The sequence below is a fragment of the Maylandia zebra genome, linkage group LG15, assembly GCF_041146795.1.
Source record: "Maylandia zebra isolate NMK-2024a linkage group LG15, Mzebra_GT3a, whole genome shotgun sequence".
Classification (NCBI taxonomy): Eukaryota; Metazoa; Chordata; class Actinopteri; order Cichliformes; family Cichlidae; genus Maylandia; species Maylandia zebra.
The window spans coordinates 33,135,057-33,151,084 of NC_135181.1; the positions used below are offsets into that span (position 1 = coordinate 33,135,057).

At 44.5% G+C, this 16,028-nt stretch overlaps 1 protein-coding gene across 1 annotated transcript in view; it reads left to right on the plus strand.

Annotated features, from left to right (window-relative positions):
• The window catches only part of mdn1 (midasin AAA ATPase 1), a 60,545-nt gene that overhangs the window by 29,447 nt on the left and 15,070 nt on the right, over window positions 1-16,028 (plus strand). The window contains exons 42-71 of the mRNA XM_014409316.4: window positions 76-339; window positions 428-692; window positions 830-989; window positions 1,142-1,258; window positions 1,510-1,718; window positions 1,804-1,952; window positions 2,834-3,033; window positions 3,111-3,334; window positions 3,519-3,632; window positions 3,838-3,967; window positions 4,105-4,211; window positions 4,289-4,422; window positions 4,540-4,706; window positions 4,820-4,940; window positions 5,070-5,283; window positions 5,755-5,995; window positions 6,093-6,216; window positions 6,434-6,598; window positions 6,689-6,903; window positions 6,985-7,372; window positions 7,696-7,808; window positions 8,243-8,915; window positions 9,054-9,215; window positions 9,430-9,715; window positions 9,797-10,035; window positions 10,205-10,300; window positions 14,830-14,924; window positions 15,046-15,170; window positions 15,470-15,622; window positions 15,810-15,919. Of these exons, the coding sequence (XP_014264802.3) occupies window positions 76-339; window positions 428-692; window positions 830-989; window positions 1,142-1,258; window positions 1,510-1,718; window positions 1,804-1,952; window positions 2,834-3,033; window positions 3,111-3,334; window positions 3,519-3,632; window positions 3,838-3,967; window positions 4,105-4,211; window positions 4,289-4,422; window positions 4,540-4,706; window positions 4,820-4,940; window positions 5,070-5,283; window positions 5,755-5,995; window positions 6,093-6,216; window positions 6,434-6,598; window positions 6,689-6,903; window positions 6,985-7,372; window positions 7,696-7,808; window positions 8,243-8,915; window positions 9,054-9,215; window positions 9,430-9,715; window positions 9,797-10,035; window positions 10,205-10,300; window positions 14,830-14,924; window positions 15,046-15,170; window positions 15,470-15,622; window positions 15,810-15,919 (5,760 nt within the window). The remainder of the gene's footprint in view (window positions 1-75; window positions 340-427; window positions 693-829; window positions 990-1,141; window positions 1,259-1,509; window positions 1,719-1,803; window positions 1,953-2,833; window positions 3,034-3,110; window positions 3,335-3,518; window positions 3,633-3,837; window positions 3,968-4,104; window positions 4,212-4,288; window positions 4,423-4,539; window positions 4,707-4,819; window positions 4,941-5,069; window positions 5,284-5,754; window positions 5,996-6,092; window positions 6,217-6,433; window positions 6,599-6,688; window positions 6,904-6,984; window positions 7,373-7,695; window positions 7,809-8,242; window positions 8,916-9,053; window positions 9,216-9,429; window positions 9,716-9,796; window positions 10,036-10,204; window positions 10,301-14,829; window positions 14,925-15,045; window positions 15,171-15,469; window positions 15,623-15,809; window positions 15,920-16,028) is intronic.

Genomic DNA, 16,028 nt, shown 5'->3' on the forward strand with positions numbered 1-16,028 from the left:
CAATAAAACTTGTTTTGTTTTATTTCATTTCAAATCATAGTTTGCAAATTACCCTCCAATCATTTGCTGTTGCAGGTGGGCTACTCTGTGCTGCATCGCAGTGGTGGAGCCAATGTGGCTCCAGACACACCGCTGTCCATCACACATCAGTGCTTAAGGCCTCTGGAGTCCCTGATGAAGTGTGTGGAGATGGGCTGGATGACCATACTGGTCGGCCCCACAGCAAGTGGAAAGACCAGCCTGGTGAGACTGCTCTCTCTACTGACTGGACATCGCCTCAGAATCATGGCCATGAACAGTGCCATGGACACCACAGAGCTACTGGGAGGCTTTGAGCAGGTGACACTGAGAACTCAGGTCTTTGTTTATAACCTGAAAATAGCAGACCACGTCATCCTGCGGTCTTTCCCTTTTTTCCTCATTGCAGGTGGATATCATGCGCCCGTGGCAGCAAGTTCTGGAGAGTGTAGATTACATAGTTGCCATGGTAATAAGGCGTGGATTGATGTCACTTGATGGTGGCATCCAGGACACAGAGTTCTTGCTGCAGACATGGGGCCTGTTCTGCCATTGGCTGAAGCAGGAAGGACTGCAAAGAACTGGAGGAACAATCAACTCTGAGGCACTGAACAAGCTGGAGGTTATCATCCTCCTGCTGCAGAAACTCAACACCAAGCTCAAAGTGTTCACTGGTAACAACCAATTATTGAGTACAGACAAAATATAAAGGGAACAGTTTCAAGTGTCTTGTTTTGTTTTGTTTTTTGGTTGTTGTTTTTTTGCTGGTCAAGTATGTAAAATATTATAACATTACATGTATTGTCCTCAGACATGTCTAAGCTTCAGATGGACTTTACGCTGCTGAAGGAGCGTCTGGCTCAGCTGGAGGACGGCTGGACAAACGGAGGTTTTGAGTGGTTGGATGGTATGCTCGTCCAGGCCCTTCAGTCTGGCGACTGGTTGCTTATGGACAACGTCAACTTCTGCAAGTGAGAAATGTTAGCTTATGTGTAACTGTGTTCTCCCTCATCTTAAACATGTTTTACTTGTGAAATGTGAAGCAAGAACTGTAGTTGTATAAAAGTCAGCCGTGACACGAACACTATAACCAACTGCACTGATTGTGCATTTATGTAATTAGTGCCTCAGTGCTGGATCGCCTCAATGCTCTGCTGGAGCCTGGTGGATCACTCATCATCAACGAACGTGGTGTCATAGATGGGAGCACTCCCAAAATCACCCCACACCCTAACTTCAGGTAGTATAAAAAAGTACAACTATCACTGGTTTGTTGCATTCACTAATGTCAGTCTGCCCCAGGGCAGCAGTGGCTACAACTGTAGCTTGCCTCCACCAGTGAGTGAATGGGTGGATGACTGGGTGTGTAAAGCGCTTTGGGGTCCTTAGGGGGGACTAGTAAAAGCGCTATACAAATACAGGCCATTTACCATTCATCAACAGTTCTTAGATGTGTGTTTTGTGTTTTTGTTTGTTTGTTTTTCTTCCCAGGTTGTTCCTGACCATGGATCCTGTGCACGGGGAGCTCTCCAGAGCTATGAGGAACAGAGGGGTGGAGATTTACATTCCAGGGGAACACGAAGCTGTGTGCTGGGACACACTAGACCTAAAGATTTTGCTTCACACTGCTGGGGTGACCGGGGACTGTGTGTGTGATCTGCTGATTGAAATACATAAGGCCGTTAAATCTGCTATCTGGGGTAAGTGCTAACAGCATAAGAATAAATAAATAAGCCCTCGGTTTGTCTGTAGCAGTTATCAAAGCATTTGGCCTCTGCCTGTTAGACTCCCCAGCCTCATCAGTGGCTTCTCTTCTTCATGCTGCCACTCTGCTGAGCTGCCAGCTACAGAGAGGTGTGGATTTGCCTAGCGCCTTGCAGCATGCCTGTGGGGAGGCCTACTCTTTCTGTCAGCACAATTCTGCCAACCAGAAGGTATTTTTTTGTTATGTTTTTTTTCAAGATATATCTCTTTATCGATCTCTCCATATTGTATAGGAATCCATATCTATCTACCTTTTCTATATCTAGATAGATAGATAGATAGATAGATAGAAGCTCTCCATGCAGGTGAAACAAACCATCCTTAAGCTGAGAAAAGAAAAATGCAAAATTGCTACAATATTAGGAGTGGCAAAATCTGCGGTTTGGTACATCCTGAGAAAGAAAGCACTGGTGAACTCCATGGGAGACAACAGTGGTGGATGATCGCAGAATCATTTCCATGGTGAAGAGAAACCCGTTCTCAACAGGCAACAACAACCAAGCAAATGAACAAATACTCTCCAGGAGGTAGACGTATCAATATCCAAGTCTACCCTAAAAGAAGACTGCATGAAAGTAAATACAGAGGGCTCACTGCAAGATACAAGCCACTTGATTGGTCACTAGATTGGACTTTTGCTTTTAAAAAAAAAAAAGCTGGCATAGTTCTGGAAAAACATTCATTGGACAGATGAAACCAAGATTAACCTCTACCAGAATGATGGAAAGAAAAAAGTATGGAGAAGGTAGAACAGCCCGTATCACATCATCTGTAAAACATGGCAGAGCCAGTGTGATGACTTGGGCATGCATGGCTGCCAGCAACACTGGGAGACTAGTGATTAGAACAAAAGTAGCCCGATGAATTCTGAGGTGTTCAGAGACATACTGTCTGTTCAGATCCAGCTAAATGCAGTCAAGGGTGGACACCACCACCCTTCAACAACCCTGATAGGCCACTGAAAATCAGGGGAAACTCTGGATAACCTGAAATATTTGAAATGGTCAGCCTTCATAAAGGATGAATAAACATGAGTACATTTTCTTCCTAGAAAGCCCAGCAGGTGATTGAGCAGCACTTGAGCATCCTGGACACAGAAGAATGGGGCTGTGGGTTGCTGTGTGCTGGAGTCTGGCCTGACAGCTTCCCCTCTGCCCTCCTCTCTACAGAGGATTCCTGCTTCTCTACTGTTATCAGAGATGGACAGGTCCTCTTATTTTGTCTGAACACACTCAGCCTCCAAGGCAAACGGTAAATCAATTAGTCACGCCAGCTAAATCATACATTTTCTCATTAAAGAAGTGATTACATAAGTTTTATTTCTGCAGGAGCCAGCCTCTGAGTCTGAGTGACCTACAGAGGGTATTGCAGAACAGCGGTGTCCATGAAGGCCTGGTGTTCTCTGAAGCAGTGGGGGGTTTGGAGGATGGAAATGCTCTGAGGCTGATCCCCACGGCAGTGAGACTGCTCACAGAGAGAGCCTCTCACGGAGACTGGATCATGCGCAGCAGCTGGCTGTCACACTTGGGAAAGAGCCACAAATATGCTCCTGGTTTGTTACAGTGCAAACAAACTACACTACACACAACAACCCAAACATTTAGACTACAGCAAAGGTGCTTTATTCTTCGAAACAAAGTTAATGTCAAAAAGTCAAATTAAATTGTTTTGCAAATCGATGGCAGGGCTATTCAGTGCTGCAGATCCCCTGATAATGTGATGGTTTACTCTTACAGATGCCGCGCTGGTCCAGGTGGAAGCAGGAAACAGGGCTTTAAAGGCTGTGTTTGGTAGCAAGCTTGCCGCTAAGGGCAAGTCACTAGCAGAATTACTCCAGCCCCACAGCACAGGTAAACAGTTTTCTTGTTCTTCGGTGAAAGAAAAGTGAAATCTATTCGCACACTAGAATATTGAAGTTTTAATAAAAGTTTTTTTGTTTATTTGTTTTTTAATTTACTGCCTGTTTCTGCTACTAGATGACTTTAGGAAAACTTCAAGAAAACTGAATGTATCTATCAGTAAATGATAACATCTAAACAAATGTTGTGTTGCCAGATGAATACAGGATTTTGGTGGATATGCGGTGGAATAAGCAATACTTGGACATTTTGGCCAACAAGTGCAACTTTGAGGATGAAGAAAGATACACGGAGTTCCTAGAGGCACTAAACGCAGTTGCCAACAGGTGGGACTAATTGTTATCTATTCTCTTAATTCCGAGTCTTATATCAAGTTATGCAGATCTGCTGTTGTTACAGGAAAAATTTTTCCTGTAACAGCTGTGTTAACAAATGGACTGCTAATGAGCGGTTTGTGTGTTAGGATCGTTCTGATGATGGACAGAGAAGAGAGGTCTGTTGTATGCACTTGCGCTGTCAACCTGTCTGGTCCGAATTCTGTACTGCAAATAGCCACGGCCTTCAGTAAAGGTATGCACTTTGGTTTTTATATTAGAATATAATTTAGTGCTTCTAAAAGTTAACAAATACCCAAATCCTCCTCACAGGGACTGTGGATATTGGTCACCTGCCACACCCTGTGCTGATGCACCTGCAAACCTTCTTTGAGTTGTGGGGCTACTTCATCCTGCAGGCTGTTCAGACCGGACAACCTTACATCTCAGACCACATTATGTTTGAGGTTAGAACGCTATCTGACTCTTTAATCTACTCTTTTGTCTTTCTTCTTTTATTTAAATAAAACCTTAAAATTTGACAAGAATGGTCTCCAACTGCAACACTGTCATTGTGCGTTTAGATTCTGCAGCTGCTACAGTGGCTCGATCGATTCTGGGATGTGTGCAGCACACTGACGCCCGACTCTAAGGGCATCTCTGTGCTGTCTCTGCACTGGCAGTGGGTCCAGAAACACCTCATCCTCCGACTGCCACAGCTTCTCCTGGGAGACGCTGATGTCACGTTTGAGTAAATCCCTTTCTTGCAAATACTTGTATCATTTATACAAGTATTTTGTATTTGTATATGTATTTTTATTTAGTCTGAAGTACTTTCTTCTGAAATTGTTGTTCTAAAAATAGAGGTCACCAGGAGCTGCAGGCCACCTCAACAGCCATCCAGACTGTTCTGTCCGCCCCAGTGTCTGTAGCTACAGCTCTGAAGGGCATTCAGAAAACCCTGGGGAAAACTCTTCCTTTTAAGGTCTGGATATAATTCATCAGCTAGGTCTAATAATAAAGTAATATAAAAGCCAGTTTAAGTACCATCTGTCACTCACTCTTTTATGTTCTTATATTTATGAGATGAAACTATATCCATCTGTCTTTTCAGCTGGAGTCAGTAGTTAAGTGTGCATCTCAGCTCAGGCTCCTGAGTAAAGCCCTGGATGTGAGTGATCTAAAACTGGACAACAACATGATTCATTCGAAGCAAGAGCTGGTTCGACTTCAGGGTGCTGGACTCGGACTGGACATCAAAGAAAGTCTCCTGGAAGCCTGGGGCCTCATTCTCTTAGCAAACAACCAGTTGGACCCTCAAAAGTCAGGTGAGCTTGAGTTGCAGAAAAGCTTTTGCCATAAAATGTGATTGTTGGATATTTATGGGACTCAGAATAAGATTCTTATATACTTTCAATATATAAAAACAGTGACTGTGATTACATCACAGATATATCGTCAGAATCAGAATACAATCTGTACAGCCTCCATGTTTCTGGAGCTCCGTTGATGATGGCTTTGTTTCTGTGTGCTTAACTCACATGCTCGGCTTACTGAATTTACTTTGATCATCTGTGCTGAAACAGGAAAGTTCAGTTGCCATCTCGGAGTTGATCTTGAACTTTATTTTTAGAGTCAGATTTTGTTGAACATGTTTTCTGGAATCTAGAGAGTTGCTTCAAGATTCTCAACTAAATACAATATAAATCTTTTAGAAATACCATTTGGTATTAAAACATTCAGGAGCATGAATGTGAAACATTACATGATGGCATGCGTCCCATATGTCTTCCCATAAGGGGTGATGGAGAGGTTGGTGTCGAGTGTGGAGCAGCAGGAGTGTTGCATGACCTCCAGAGGGCTCTTGGAAGTCTGTTCCATGTCGGAGCATGACGAGTCCACAGACGGAGTCCCTTTGTCCGTAGAGGAGTTGCAGCAGCTCAGCCGCAGGGCCCAGCTCTGGCCCCTGATGGAGGAACTTGCCGTCCTAAATCAGCTACGACTTAGCACAGACTTGCTGCATCTAGCTCTTTCTCCTAGGTAAGGCTCATCTTTGTCGTGTAATCAAAAATAGAAAAGCACCTGTTCTGGATGTTGTTGATGGACTGTATACTGAACTCCTCATGTTGACCTGCAGTGACCAGGAGGCCGAGGACTGCATACGTCGCGACCTCTCCAGACATCTTCGTTACTGCCTCCAGTCCACCCCGATGAATGTCAGACAGCTGCAGCCACTGTGGTTCCTGCTCAGTAGTGACCGGGTCAGTAGTTATGAGTTTGACCACATATAAAATGTTGATATTCGGCTAAAAGAGTTTGTTACATCACAACTGTTCAACTTATATCTGGTTGAAACATTAAGAACCAATTGCTGAGAACAGTTTTACTCACATTTCTCACACGGGACATTTCATGTCCAGAAGTTAGCCTTTCAAACGAAAATCCCCATTTAAAGCTGAAATATGTGTTATCTTCCAGCCAGCTGAGGAGCTGCCGTTTGTTTGGTGTGAGCTCCTGTCGGAGGCTCTATCCTCCCTGTGGACCTGCAGCATAACCTCAAACCCAGAACACTGGCTTAAATGGGACCCTCTACATCCTGAGACCCAGGCGGATCCAAAGCAGCACCAAGGAACAGATAACCTGGTAACATCTATTAATATCTCCAAACTCGCTGTTCCACAAACACTGCTGGTTTTCAGCTTGTTTAATACATTTATGCAATATGGTTTCCAGGGTCCAGCTCTGCTGAGCAAAGCAGTGCGGTCCCATTGCGTACTGGAAGTGCTCAGCTGTAGTAAGACGGGTGGTTCATGGGAACCTTCAGGAGAGGCTTTTCTCTCCCTCTCCAATGTCAGACTTGGGGATTGGAAAGGGAGGATTCAGCAGCTGCAGGATCTTTCTGCTGTGCTCTGGGACAACATGAGCATCCGTGCGCTGGCTGATTTCAGGTATAATGGAACATTAAATGTCCTTAACCAGCAATTTTTATTTTGGGCTTTGCTGATGACAGTTGCATTATCTCTCCTCAGGGGTACTGACTTTAGGCTCCAAGGTGCAGTCCTGCGTCGGCAACTTCAAAGCATGGCTGACGTGCTGCCTCCCACCTTGCAGGAAGGCTACATGGAGAGCTGTGAGAGCCTGGTGGAAGACCCTGACCCTCTTATTGCTGCCCAGGAGATCCAGACGGTCTTTAGAGACTTCCTACCTCCTAAACTACTCCCTGATGGCCTGGTGGAAGCCTGCCTTACCTGCTTGCAGCAATATGTCCAGAGCAAAGTCCAAGGCTCCAATTCACTGGCTCGCTCTGGAGTGTTCTGGGTCAACATGGGCTTGCTGCAGATCAAAGTGTGGACACCGCAGACCATCTTTGACCCAGCTGTAAAGAGAGCCTACAAACTGAACTATGCTCAGCAGGAGGTCTGTAGTACTCTCCTGACAAAGGTGTAAAGTGTTTGTAACTGAGTCAGTATAAATACACACAACCATTGGCTTCATGTGAATGTAACAGTAGTGTTCATTGTAAGTAATTTTCTTTAAAAAGGTAACCTTTTCTTTTCAGACTGCTTTAGAAGAAAACATGAGGTCTTCTGGTTTGAACAATAAACTCCAAGTTCACTATAAGATCATGTTCAAACATGTTATTTTCTGATGAGGTTTTTTTTTAGAGGATGGAATGTGGTGGATGAAGAGTACTTTCTACAATAAAACACTCAAAAGTACTCTGTTTTTGTCTGTCGCAGTTGGCTCTGCTTCAGGAAGAATGGAAAGGGCGGAGCCTGTGGTCTCAGCTGATGACCGGAGCAGAACTGGAGGAGAGCAGCACAACTGATGGCTTCCAGCATCCTCGAATCAGGTAAGAGTTGGATGCTGATCTCTCAGCATGTCACGGTTGCATCAAAGTCACAGGGAAAATCAGAACTACTCCCATTCCTCTCTGAAGATTTTACTGTGGGAATGGAGTTGATATAATTGGTCATTGTGCATTAATTTGATTCTGTTTTTTTTTAGTTTTTTTTTTAATTCTAGCGGCAGTGACGCATTTAGAAATACTAGTAATTCTGTGGGGTTCTCAAACTTTAAGTTGTAGTTAAGCAAATTTAAGGACTCTTGAGCCAAATGTTTACTGTGCGTTTGGATGAAATGACAACCAGCCGCTGTTAAGAAGATTAACTTTTAAAAGCAAACAAAGGCTGTCATTTTGAAAGAGTCATTAATACCACCATAAAAGGTCTTTGAGAAGCAATGCAATGAGCTCTAGGTTATACTGCCTGATGTTTGCTTTACTAGGTATCTATGGATCCGCATGCAGCAGGTGAAGGAGCAGATAGCTGAGCTTTCCAGGAAGCAGGCTTGTCGTCCTCATGAGCCTCAGTATGGTCAGTTGTACCAGGAGCTCCAGCACTACCTGTGCAGCATTGGTCAGACATCAGCCATACAGGACCTGCTGTCCCAGCTGCTCAATACGCTGGAGGGCTCCTCGGCTTCAAAATCCAAGTCAGCAGTCCAGGCCGTCCTGAAGGAGGAGGCTGTTTGGCAGAACTCCCAGCAGCGTTTCTGCCAGAGGTTGCTGGAGGACTATCCCCTTTATCCTGATGTTGTTGGGCCAGTGAGGACGGGTATCCTTCAGCTCCGGTACGGTATGAGGCTGGTAGCCTCCCAGGTGGCTGCCTTGCTAAATCCTGTACCTGGTTTGCCAAGGCTGGTGTCTTGCCTTCTGGCTTTCCCATTCCTGTCCCCGAGCCTGCCGTCGTACCTGGTCCGGGCAGACTTTCTGTGTTCCAGGGTTTGTATGGACACTCTGCGCAGCCTGGTGAAACTTCTGCCCCAGCAGGACACTGCATGTGTGATGCCTCAGTCCTGCACTCTGCTACTCAGTGCTCTGCTTTATGTCCAGTGTCACACCTTGTCAACGGGAGAGTTCAGCCACGAGGCACGCAGCATCTTCAGACACATCTGTCAGGTCAGGATTTTAAGACTTTTCACTGGGAGAGATGTCATCCTAATGACTTTAAATAAATCTAAATAGTTTTCTGTTCCAAACTGTTAAATCCTGCAAAATCTGCTCTTCCTTTGCTCCTTCTATTGTCATTCTTTACAGGCTTTGGTGAATGAGTGGGATGAGCGAGAGAGGCGAAGGAAAGAGCATGAAGAAATGGAGGCCAGTCTTTACCGCAGCCGTAACCGACTGCACGGCTCAGGACTGACTGAGGATGAACAGGAGGAGCGAGACTTCAGACGACAGTTTCCTCAGTTCAACAAGGTACTGCAGTACAGCTGTTGTACAGCAAATAATGACCCATCAATTCTCTGATTATCCGATCCTAACGTTAACCATCATATCTCATATTGGATCATATGGTGACGATCTAGTACAATCATTTTTATATTTTAAGGCCAAATGAAATAAAAGCTGTTTGCATGTGGAAAGCATAAATATCCACTTGAAGCTCAATTCCTGTCGATATTGAATCCAGGACTTTGCAGACATCGTGTCTGAGCCAAGTTTAGAAGGAGCAGCTGGCACAAGTCTAGAAGGGCTCGAAGACAAAACCCCCGAAGAGTCTTTTGAGATGAAGGCGTTCTCTCCCGCTACCCTGAATACAGTGATCCAGGTTCATCAGCGCCTGTGTCTGGGATATGCTCAATCGCTTTGGTACAAGAGCACAGCACCAGCCAATCACAGTAAAGAACACATCAAAGCCCTGCTTTCGTCTTATCAGATTGCTTCTCCAGTGATGTCACACTTCTATCACCTCATTGGTTAGTAACTTTGCCTGTATGCATCCTTTTCTTGTAACAAAGTTCCAGTGTACTTGTATAAACCTCTGTTTCCCCCTTCAGACTCTGACCTGGACCAGCAGCTGACAGGCAGTGAACTGCTGCTCTCTGCCATCCTCCAGAACACTGTGCAGGGCTCTGGTGGTGGCGAGGGTCTGGCCATCACCCCTGATGGACCCTATGACTTCTACCAGCACCCTAACATGAGCGAGGCCTCTCTCTGTCTCCCTGTGTTGGAACAGTTGAGTGTGGCAGTGAAGCAGAGACTAGAGGACTGGCCTGGACACCCTGCCCTCGAACAGGTAAGTTTGCCATAAGTGGTTTCGATACAGCATTTTTGCATAATTGTGATTCAAATAAATACATATTCATTAATTCAGCTTTCACAGGGACAGTGTAAAGAATCCCAACAGTTACACTTTGTTCTGTTTTTCTGACATATATTCCTGTATGTGTATGTGGTGTTTTCAGCTGAATGTGGTGATGGAGAGAATCAAGGCTTTCAATCTGGCCAGCCCGGTGGCTAAGTTTCTGAACGGCCTAGAGATCCTGCTCAGCAAAGCACAGGTGACTTCTGTCAGGAAGAGATCTCCTGAATCACGCACCGTCAGTACCAAGAAGTGTTGATTTTCTGTAAAAGAAATGAGTGACAGTGTGCCTCATGTACAAATCTCTGCGTAAACTCATGCATGCATATATATATATATATTTTTTTTTTTTTTTTATTTAAAAACAAAAAAACACCCAGCACGCCCCTGCGGGCGGTTTATCCTTCAAGCTCGGGTCCTCTACCAGAGGCCTGGGAGCTTGAGGGTCCTGCGCAGTATCTTAGCTGTTCCCAGGACTGCGCTCTTCTGGACAGAGATCTCCGATGTTATTCCCGGGATCTGCTGGAGCCACTCGCCTAGCTTGGGAGTCACCGCACCTAGTGCTCCGATTACCACGGAGACCACCGTTACCTTCACCCTCCACATCCTCTCGAGCTCTTCTCTGAGCCCTTGGTATTTCTCCAGCTTCTCGTGTTCCTTCTTCCTGATATTGCTGTCATTCGGAACCGCTACATCGATCACTACGGCCGTCTTCTTCTGTTTGTCTACCACCACTATGTCCGGTTGGTTAGCCACCACCATTTTGTCCATCTGTATCTGGAAGTCCCACAGGATCTTAGCTCGGTCATTCTCCACCACCCTTGGGGGCATCTCCCATTTTGACCTCGGGACTTCCAGGTTATACTCGGCACAGATGTTCCTGTACACTATGCCGGCCACTTGGTTATGGCGTTCCATGTATGCCTTGCCTGCTAGCATCTTGCACCCTGCTGTTATGTGCTGGATTGTCTCTGGGGCATCTTTACACAGCCTGCACCTGGGGTCTTGCCTGGTGTGATAGACCCCAGCCTCTATGGATCTTGTACTCAGAGCTTGTTCTTGTGCTGCCATGATTAGTGCCTCTGTGCTGTCTTTCAGTCCAGCTTTGTCCAGCCACTGGTAGGATTTCTGGATATCAGCCACCTCCTCTATCTGCCGGTGGTACATACCGTGCAGGGGCCTGTCCTTCCATGATGGTTCCTCGTTTCCCTCCTCTTTCTTGGGTTTCTGCTGCCTGAGGTATTCACTGAGCACTCGGTCAGTTGGGGCCATCTTCCCAATGTATTCTTGGATGTTCGTTGTCTCATCCTGGACTGTGGTGCTGACACTCACCAGTCCCCGGCCCCCTTCCTTCCGCTTAGCGTACAGCCTCAGGGTGCTGGACTTGGGGTGAAACCCTCCATGCATGGTAAGGAGCTTTCTTGTCTTTATGTCAGTGGCTTCTATCTCCTCCTTTGGCCAGCCTATTACCCCAGCAGGGTACCTGATCACGGGCAGGGCGTACGTGTTGATGGCCCGGATCTTGTTCTTACCATTCAGCTGACTCCTCAGGACTTGCCTGACCCTCTGCAGGTACTTGGTGGTTGCAGCCTTTCTAGCGGCCTCTTCATGGTTTCCATTCGCCTGCAGGATCCCCAAGTACTTGTAACTGTCCTCTATGTCTGCAATGTTGCCTTCTGGTAGTTCAATCCCCTCAGTTCTGACTACCTTCCCTCTCTTTGTTACCATCCGACTACACTTCTCCAGTCCGAACGACATTCCAATGTCATTGCTGTATAGCCTGGTAGTGTGGATCAGTGAATCGATGTCTCGTTCACTCTTTGCATACAGCTTGATGTCATCCATGTACAGGAGGTGGCTGACAACTGCTCCGTTCCGTAGTCGGTATCCGTAGCCAGTCTTGTTAATGATCTCACTAAGGGGGTTCAGGCCTATGCAGAACAGCAGTGGGGACAGAGCATCTCCTTGGTAGATCCCGCACTTGATGGTGACTTGTGCTATGGGCTTGGAGTTGGCCTCTAGTGTTGTACGCCACATCCCCATTGAGTTCCTGATGAAGGCTCTTAGGGTCCCATTGATCTTGTACAATTCTAGGCATTCCAGTATCCAGCTGTGGGGCATTGAGTCATAGGCCTTCTTGTAATCAATCCAGGCAGTGCACAGGTTGGTCAGTCTGGTCTTGCAGTCTCGGCTGGTTGTTCTGTCTACCAGTAGCTGGTGTTTTGCGCCTCTGGTATTCTTGCCAATTCCTTTCTGTGTCCCGCTCATGTATTGACCCATGTGCCTGTTCATCTTAGCCGATATGATGCCTGACAGGAGCTTCCATGTAGTACTGAGGCAGGTTATTGGTCGGTAGTTGGAGGGGACCGGTCCCTTCTTGGGGTCCTTGGGGATCAGGACCGTCCGGCCTTCAGTTAGCCATTCCGGGTGTCTCTCGTTAACTAGCAGCTGGTTCATTTGTGCTGCCAGACGCTCGTGGAGTGCAGTCAGCTTCTTCAGCCAGTAGGCGTGAACCATGTCGGGCCCTGGTGCTGTCCAACTCTTCATACTGGAGACCCTTTCTTGGATATCTGCCACTGTGATGGTTACTGGACCCTGTTCAGGGAGGTCGCTGTGGTCTGCCCTCAGATCCTCTAGCCACTGAGCATTGCCGTTATGGGTTGCATCCTTCTCCCATATGCTCTTCCAGTATTGCTCCGTCTCCAGCCTTGGTGGTGCTGTTCTCTTATTGTTCCCTTGCCACTGAGAGTACACCTTTGCTGGTTCTGTGGAGAACAGCTGGTTTATTCTCCTGCCTTCTATCTCTCTGGTGTACCTCCTCAAGCGGCTGGCCAAGGCTGTGAGTCTTTGCTTGGCAGTTTCCAAGGCCTCAGGTATGGACAGCTTGCTGTATTTCTTAGGCACCTTATTTGTCGCACCTTGCTGCAACTCCGTTAGTTGGCTAACCTCCCTCCGTGCTACTTTGATCTTGCCCTCTAGCCTCCTTATCCATGGAGGGTACTGCCCCTTGTCGCTGTTCAACTTGTAGCCAAGCATCTCACTGATCACTGCTGCCGTATTGTAGATCAGCTTGTTAGTGTCGGTAATCGTGGTTGTAGGTATTGCCCGTAGTGCTGCATTAACATCATCTAGCAGACCTTCTGAGGGTACTTCACGTAATCTTGGTAACCGGCTACGGGGGATCCAGGTTTCAAGCTTGACCATGATCCTATTTTTCAGGTCAGTTCCTCTCGCACTCAACAATCCTTCTCCTATCGCACTTGGGGCTATGTACCCAATCTCGGGTGGGGGTGATGATATCGCCACCCTGACCTGGCGTCCTGGCTCCTCCTTGCCGTAGCATTTGTGTTGTACCTCGTCAATCTCTAGCTGTGAGAGCAGTCCCTTCTTTCGAATGTTGGAACACTGAGCTACTAGTTGTTTCGCCGTCATTGTGGATGTTGGGTATCGAAGAATCCATAGGTCCCTCATCCTATTCATGTAGCCCCTTCCGCCGGGGTTACTTGGGTAGTAGCATTCCAACAGAGAGAGAGAGAGAGAGATAGATAGATAGATATAGATATCTCTATATATATATCTATATCTATATATCTCTATATATATATATCTCTATATATATATCTATATCTATATATCTCTATATCTCTATATATATATATCTCTATCTATATATCTCTATCTATATATCTCTATCTATATATATATATATATATATATATATATATATATATATATATATATATATATATATATATATATATATATATATATATATATATATATATATATATATATATATATATATATATATCTATATCTATATATATATATATATCTATATATATATATATATATCTATATATATATATATATATATATATATATATATATATATATATCTATATATATATCTATATATATATATATATATATATATATATATATATATATATATATATATATATATATATATATCTATCTATCTATCTATCTATCTATATATATATATATATATATATATATATATATATCTATCTATATATACAGGACACAACAGGAGATAAGATGTACCACAACGTAAGGAGTGCTCTGACACGTTGATAAATATGTTTTTTTCCTTTCTCGCAGTCGATTAGATGAGATGATAAGGCTGTATGAAAAAATGTTCCTATTAAGTTTTGAACTGGACTGTCAGTAGCTTTTGGTAGTAGCTCATCTCGAGAGAGAGAGAGAGAGAGAGGGAGAGAGAGAGAGAGATATATATATATATATATATATATATGTGTTTAGTGTTGTTGTTTTTTTTCTTTTAAAGTGATTTCTGTGTATATATATATATATATATATATATATATATATATATATATATATATATATATCGAGAGAGAGGCTGAGAGGTAGCGCTGGCAGCCACCAGTATTTTTGATATTGCAGTGAATTTCTTTTTATAACTGCTCTTTGTCACCCACCATTTTTTTTTTTTTTTTTAATTATTTTTCTTACGGTCTGATGACCTTTCATTTTTACCCCTCTGTCTGTCAGCACATTTCATTTGTAACTTGACACAGCCGCTCCTTTTTTTTTTTTTGTAAACATATAGCAATAATTTTGCTACATACTTTAGTAAACGAGGCCCATCAATAGCAGACATTGGGTCATCCAAATGAGCCTATTGTACAGGGCTCATCTATTTCTGTTTTCTTTGATTTTCCTTGCTCCCCTCATTAGGACTGGGAGAATAACGCCAGCCGTTCAGTGTCTCTGCGGAAGGAACTGGAACCCGTCACACAGCTCATTATTCAGTGGCGCAAGCTGGAGCTCAGGTAAGACAAAGATGAATAAATCCATTCACTTGTTACTTTTTGGATATAAACCAATCACTAACTAGCTCATAAATTAAGCACTGTGATAAGGAGCTTTTTAACTCTGGTTTTTGTGTTGTAGTTGTTGGTCGCGCAGTCTTGACAATGCAATGAAGCGTCACACAGAGAAGTCCACCAAACACTGGTTCTCTGTCTACCAGCTGCTGGAGCGATACCTAGAGGAACAGAGGACGGAGACTTGTACAGGTACAAGCTAACAAATCTGTGTGTGCTGACTCAGTGTGGTGGTCTTATTAAAGGTGTTAATTAATTAAAAATTAATATAATAAAATAAAAATAAATCTTCTGGGGGGGGTGAATATCAGATTAAAGGTGTAAATTTTATCAGCTGAAGGGAAGCGAGGATCTATCTCTGCTTCTCTGTCTGTATTTCTGTGAGATGCAAACTGCAGAAAATACTGGTGCATTTAACTTCAAACTTTCAAATTTAAAGCACAAGGAAATAAAGGATGCCAAGAGATATTTATTATTGTCTTCCTCTCCAGCTGAAGGGGTAGAACACCTTTCCCTGTCTTCAGTGTCCTCCACCCTTCAGGCCTTTCTGGAGGGCTCCACCCTGGGGGAGTTCCACACTCGTCTGAACATGTTGCTCACATTCCACTGCCACCTCCTGCTGGTCCCCCCGCAGTCCGGGCAAGGTCAGCTATCACTGCTGTTTCCTGTACACTACACATTCAGACCTGCTTACTGGACCAGCACTGAAACGGCCTTTTGCTGAAATTTCGAAATCACACATTTCACATCACCGTGGACTTTGTTTTTATCTCAGGTGTCATTTAACATGTACTTGAGTTTATTCTGACACAGTACTGCTTGCTTTTACAGAGCCTTTGTCCAGTCTTCTCTGGAACCTGTACAAATACTACAATCAGTTTTCTCAAGGCATTCAAACCAAAATTACTCAACACAGGCAGACCATTGAAAAGGACCTCAAGGTATATCCCTATAAATCTTATCAAACTCTTAACACTTATTCAAACTTGCCTCTGAATCTCTGAACTTCACTGCAAAGTTTTCTGTCATTGTCTTACATATGAATTTGTA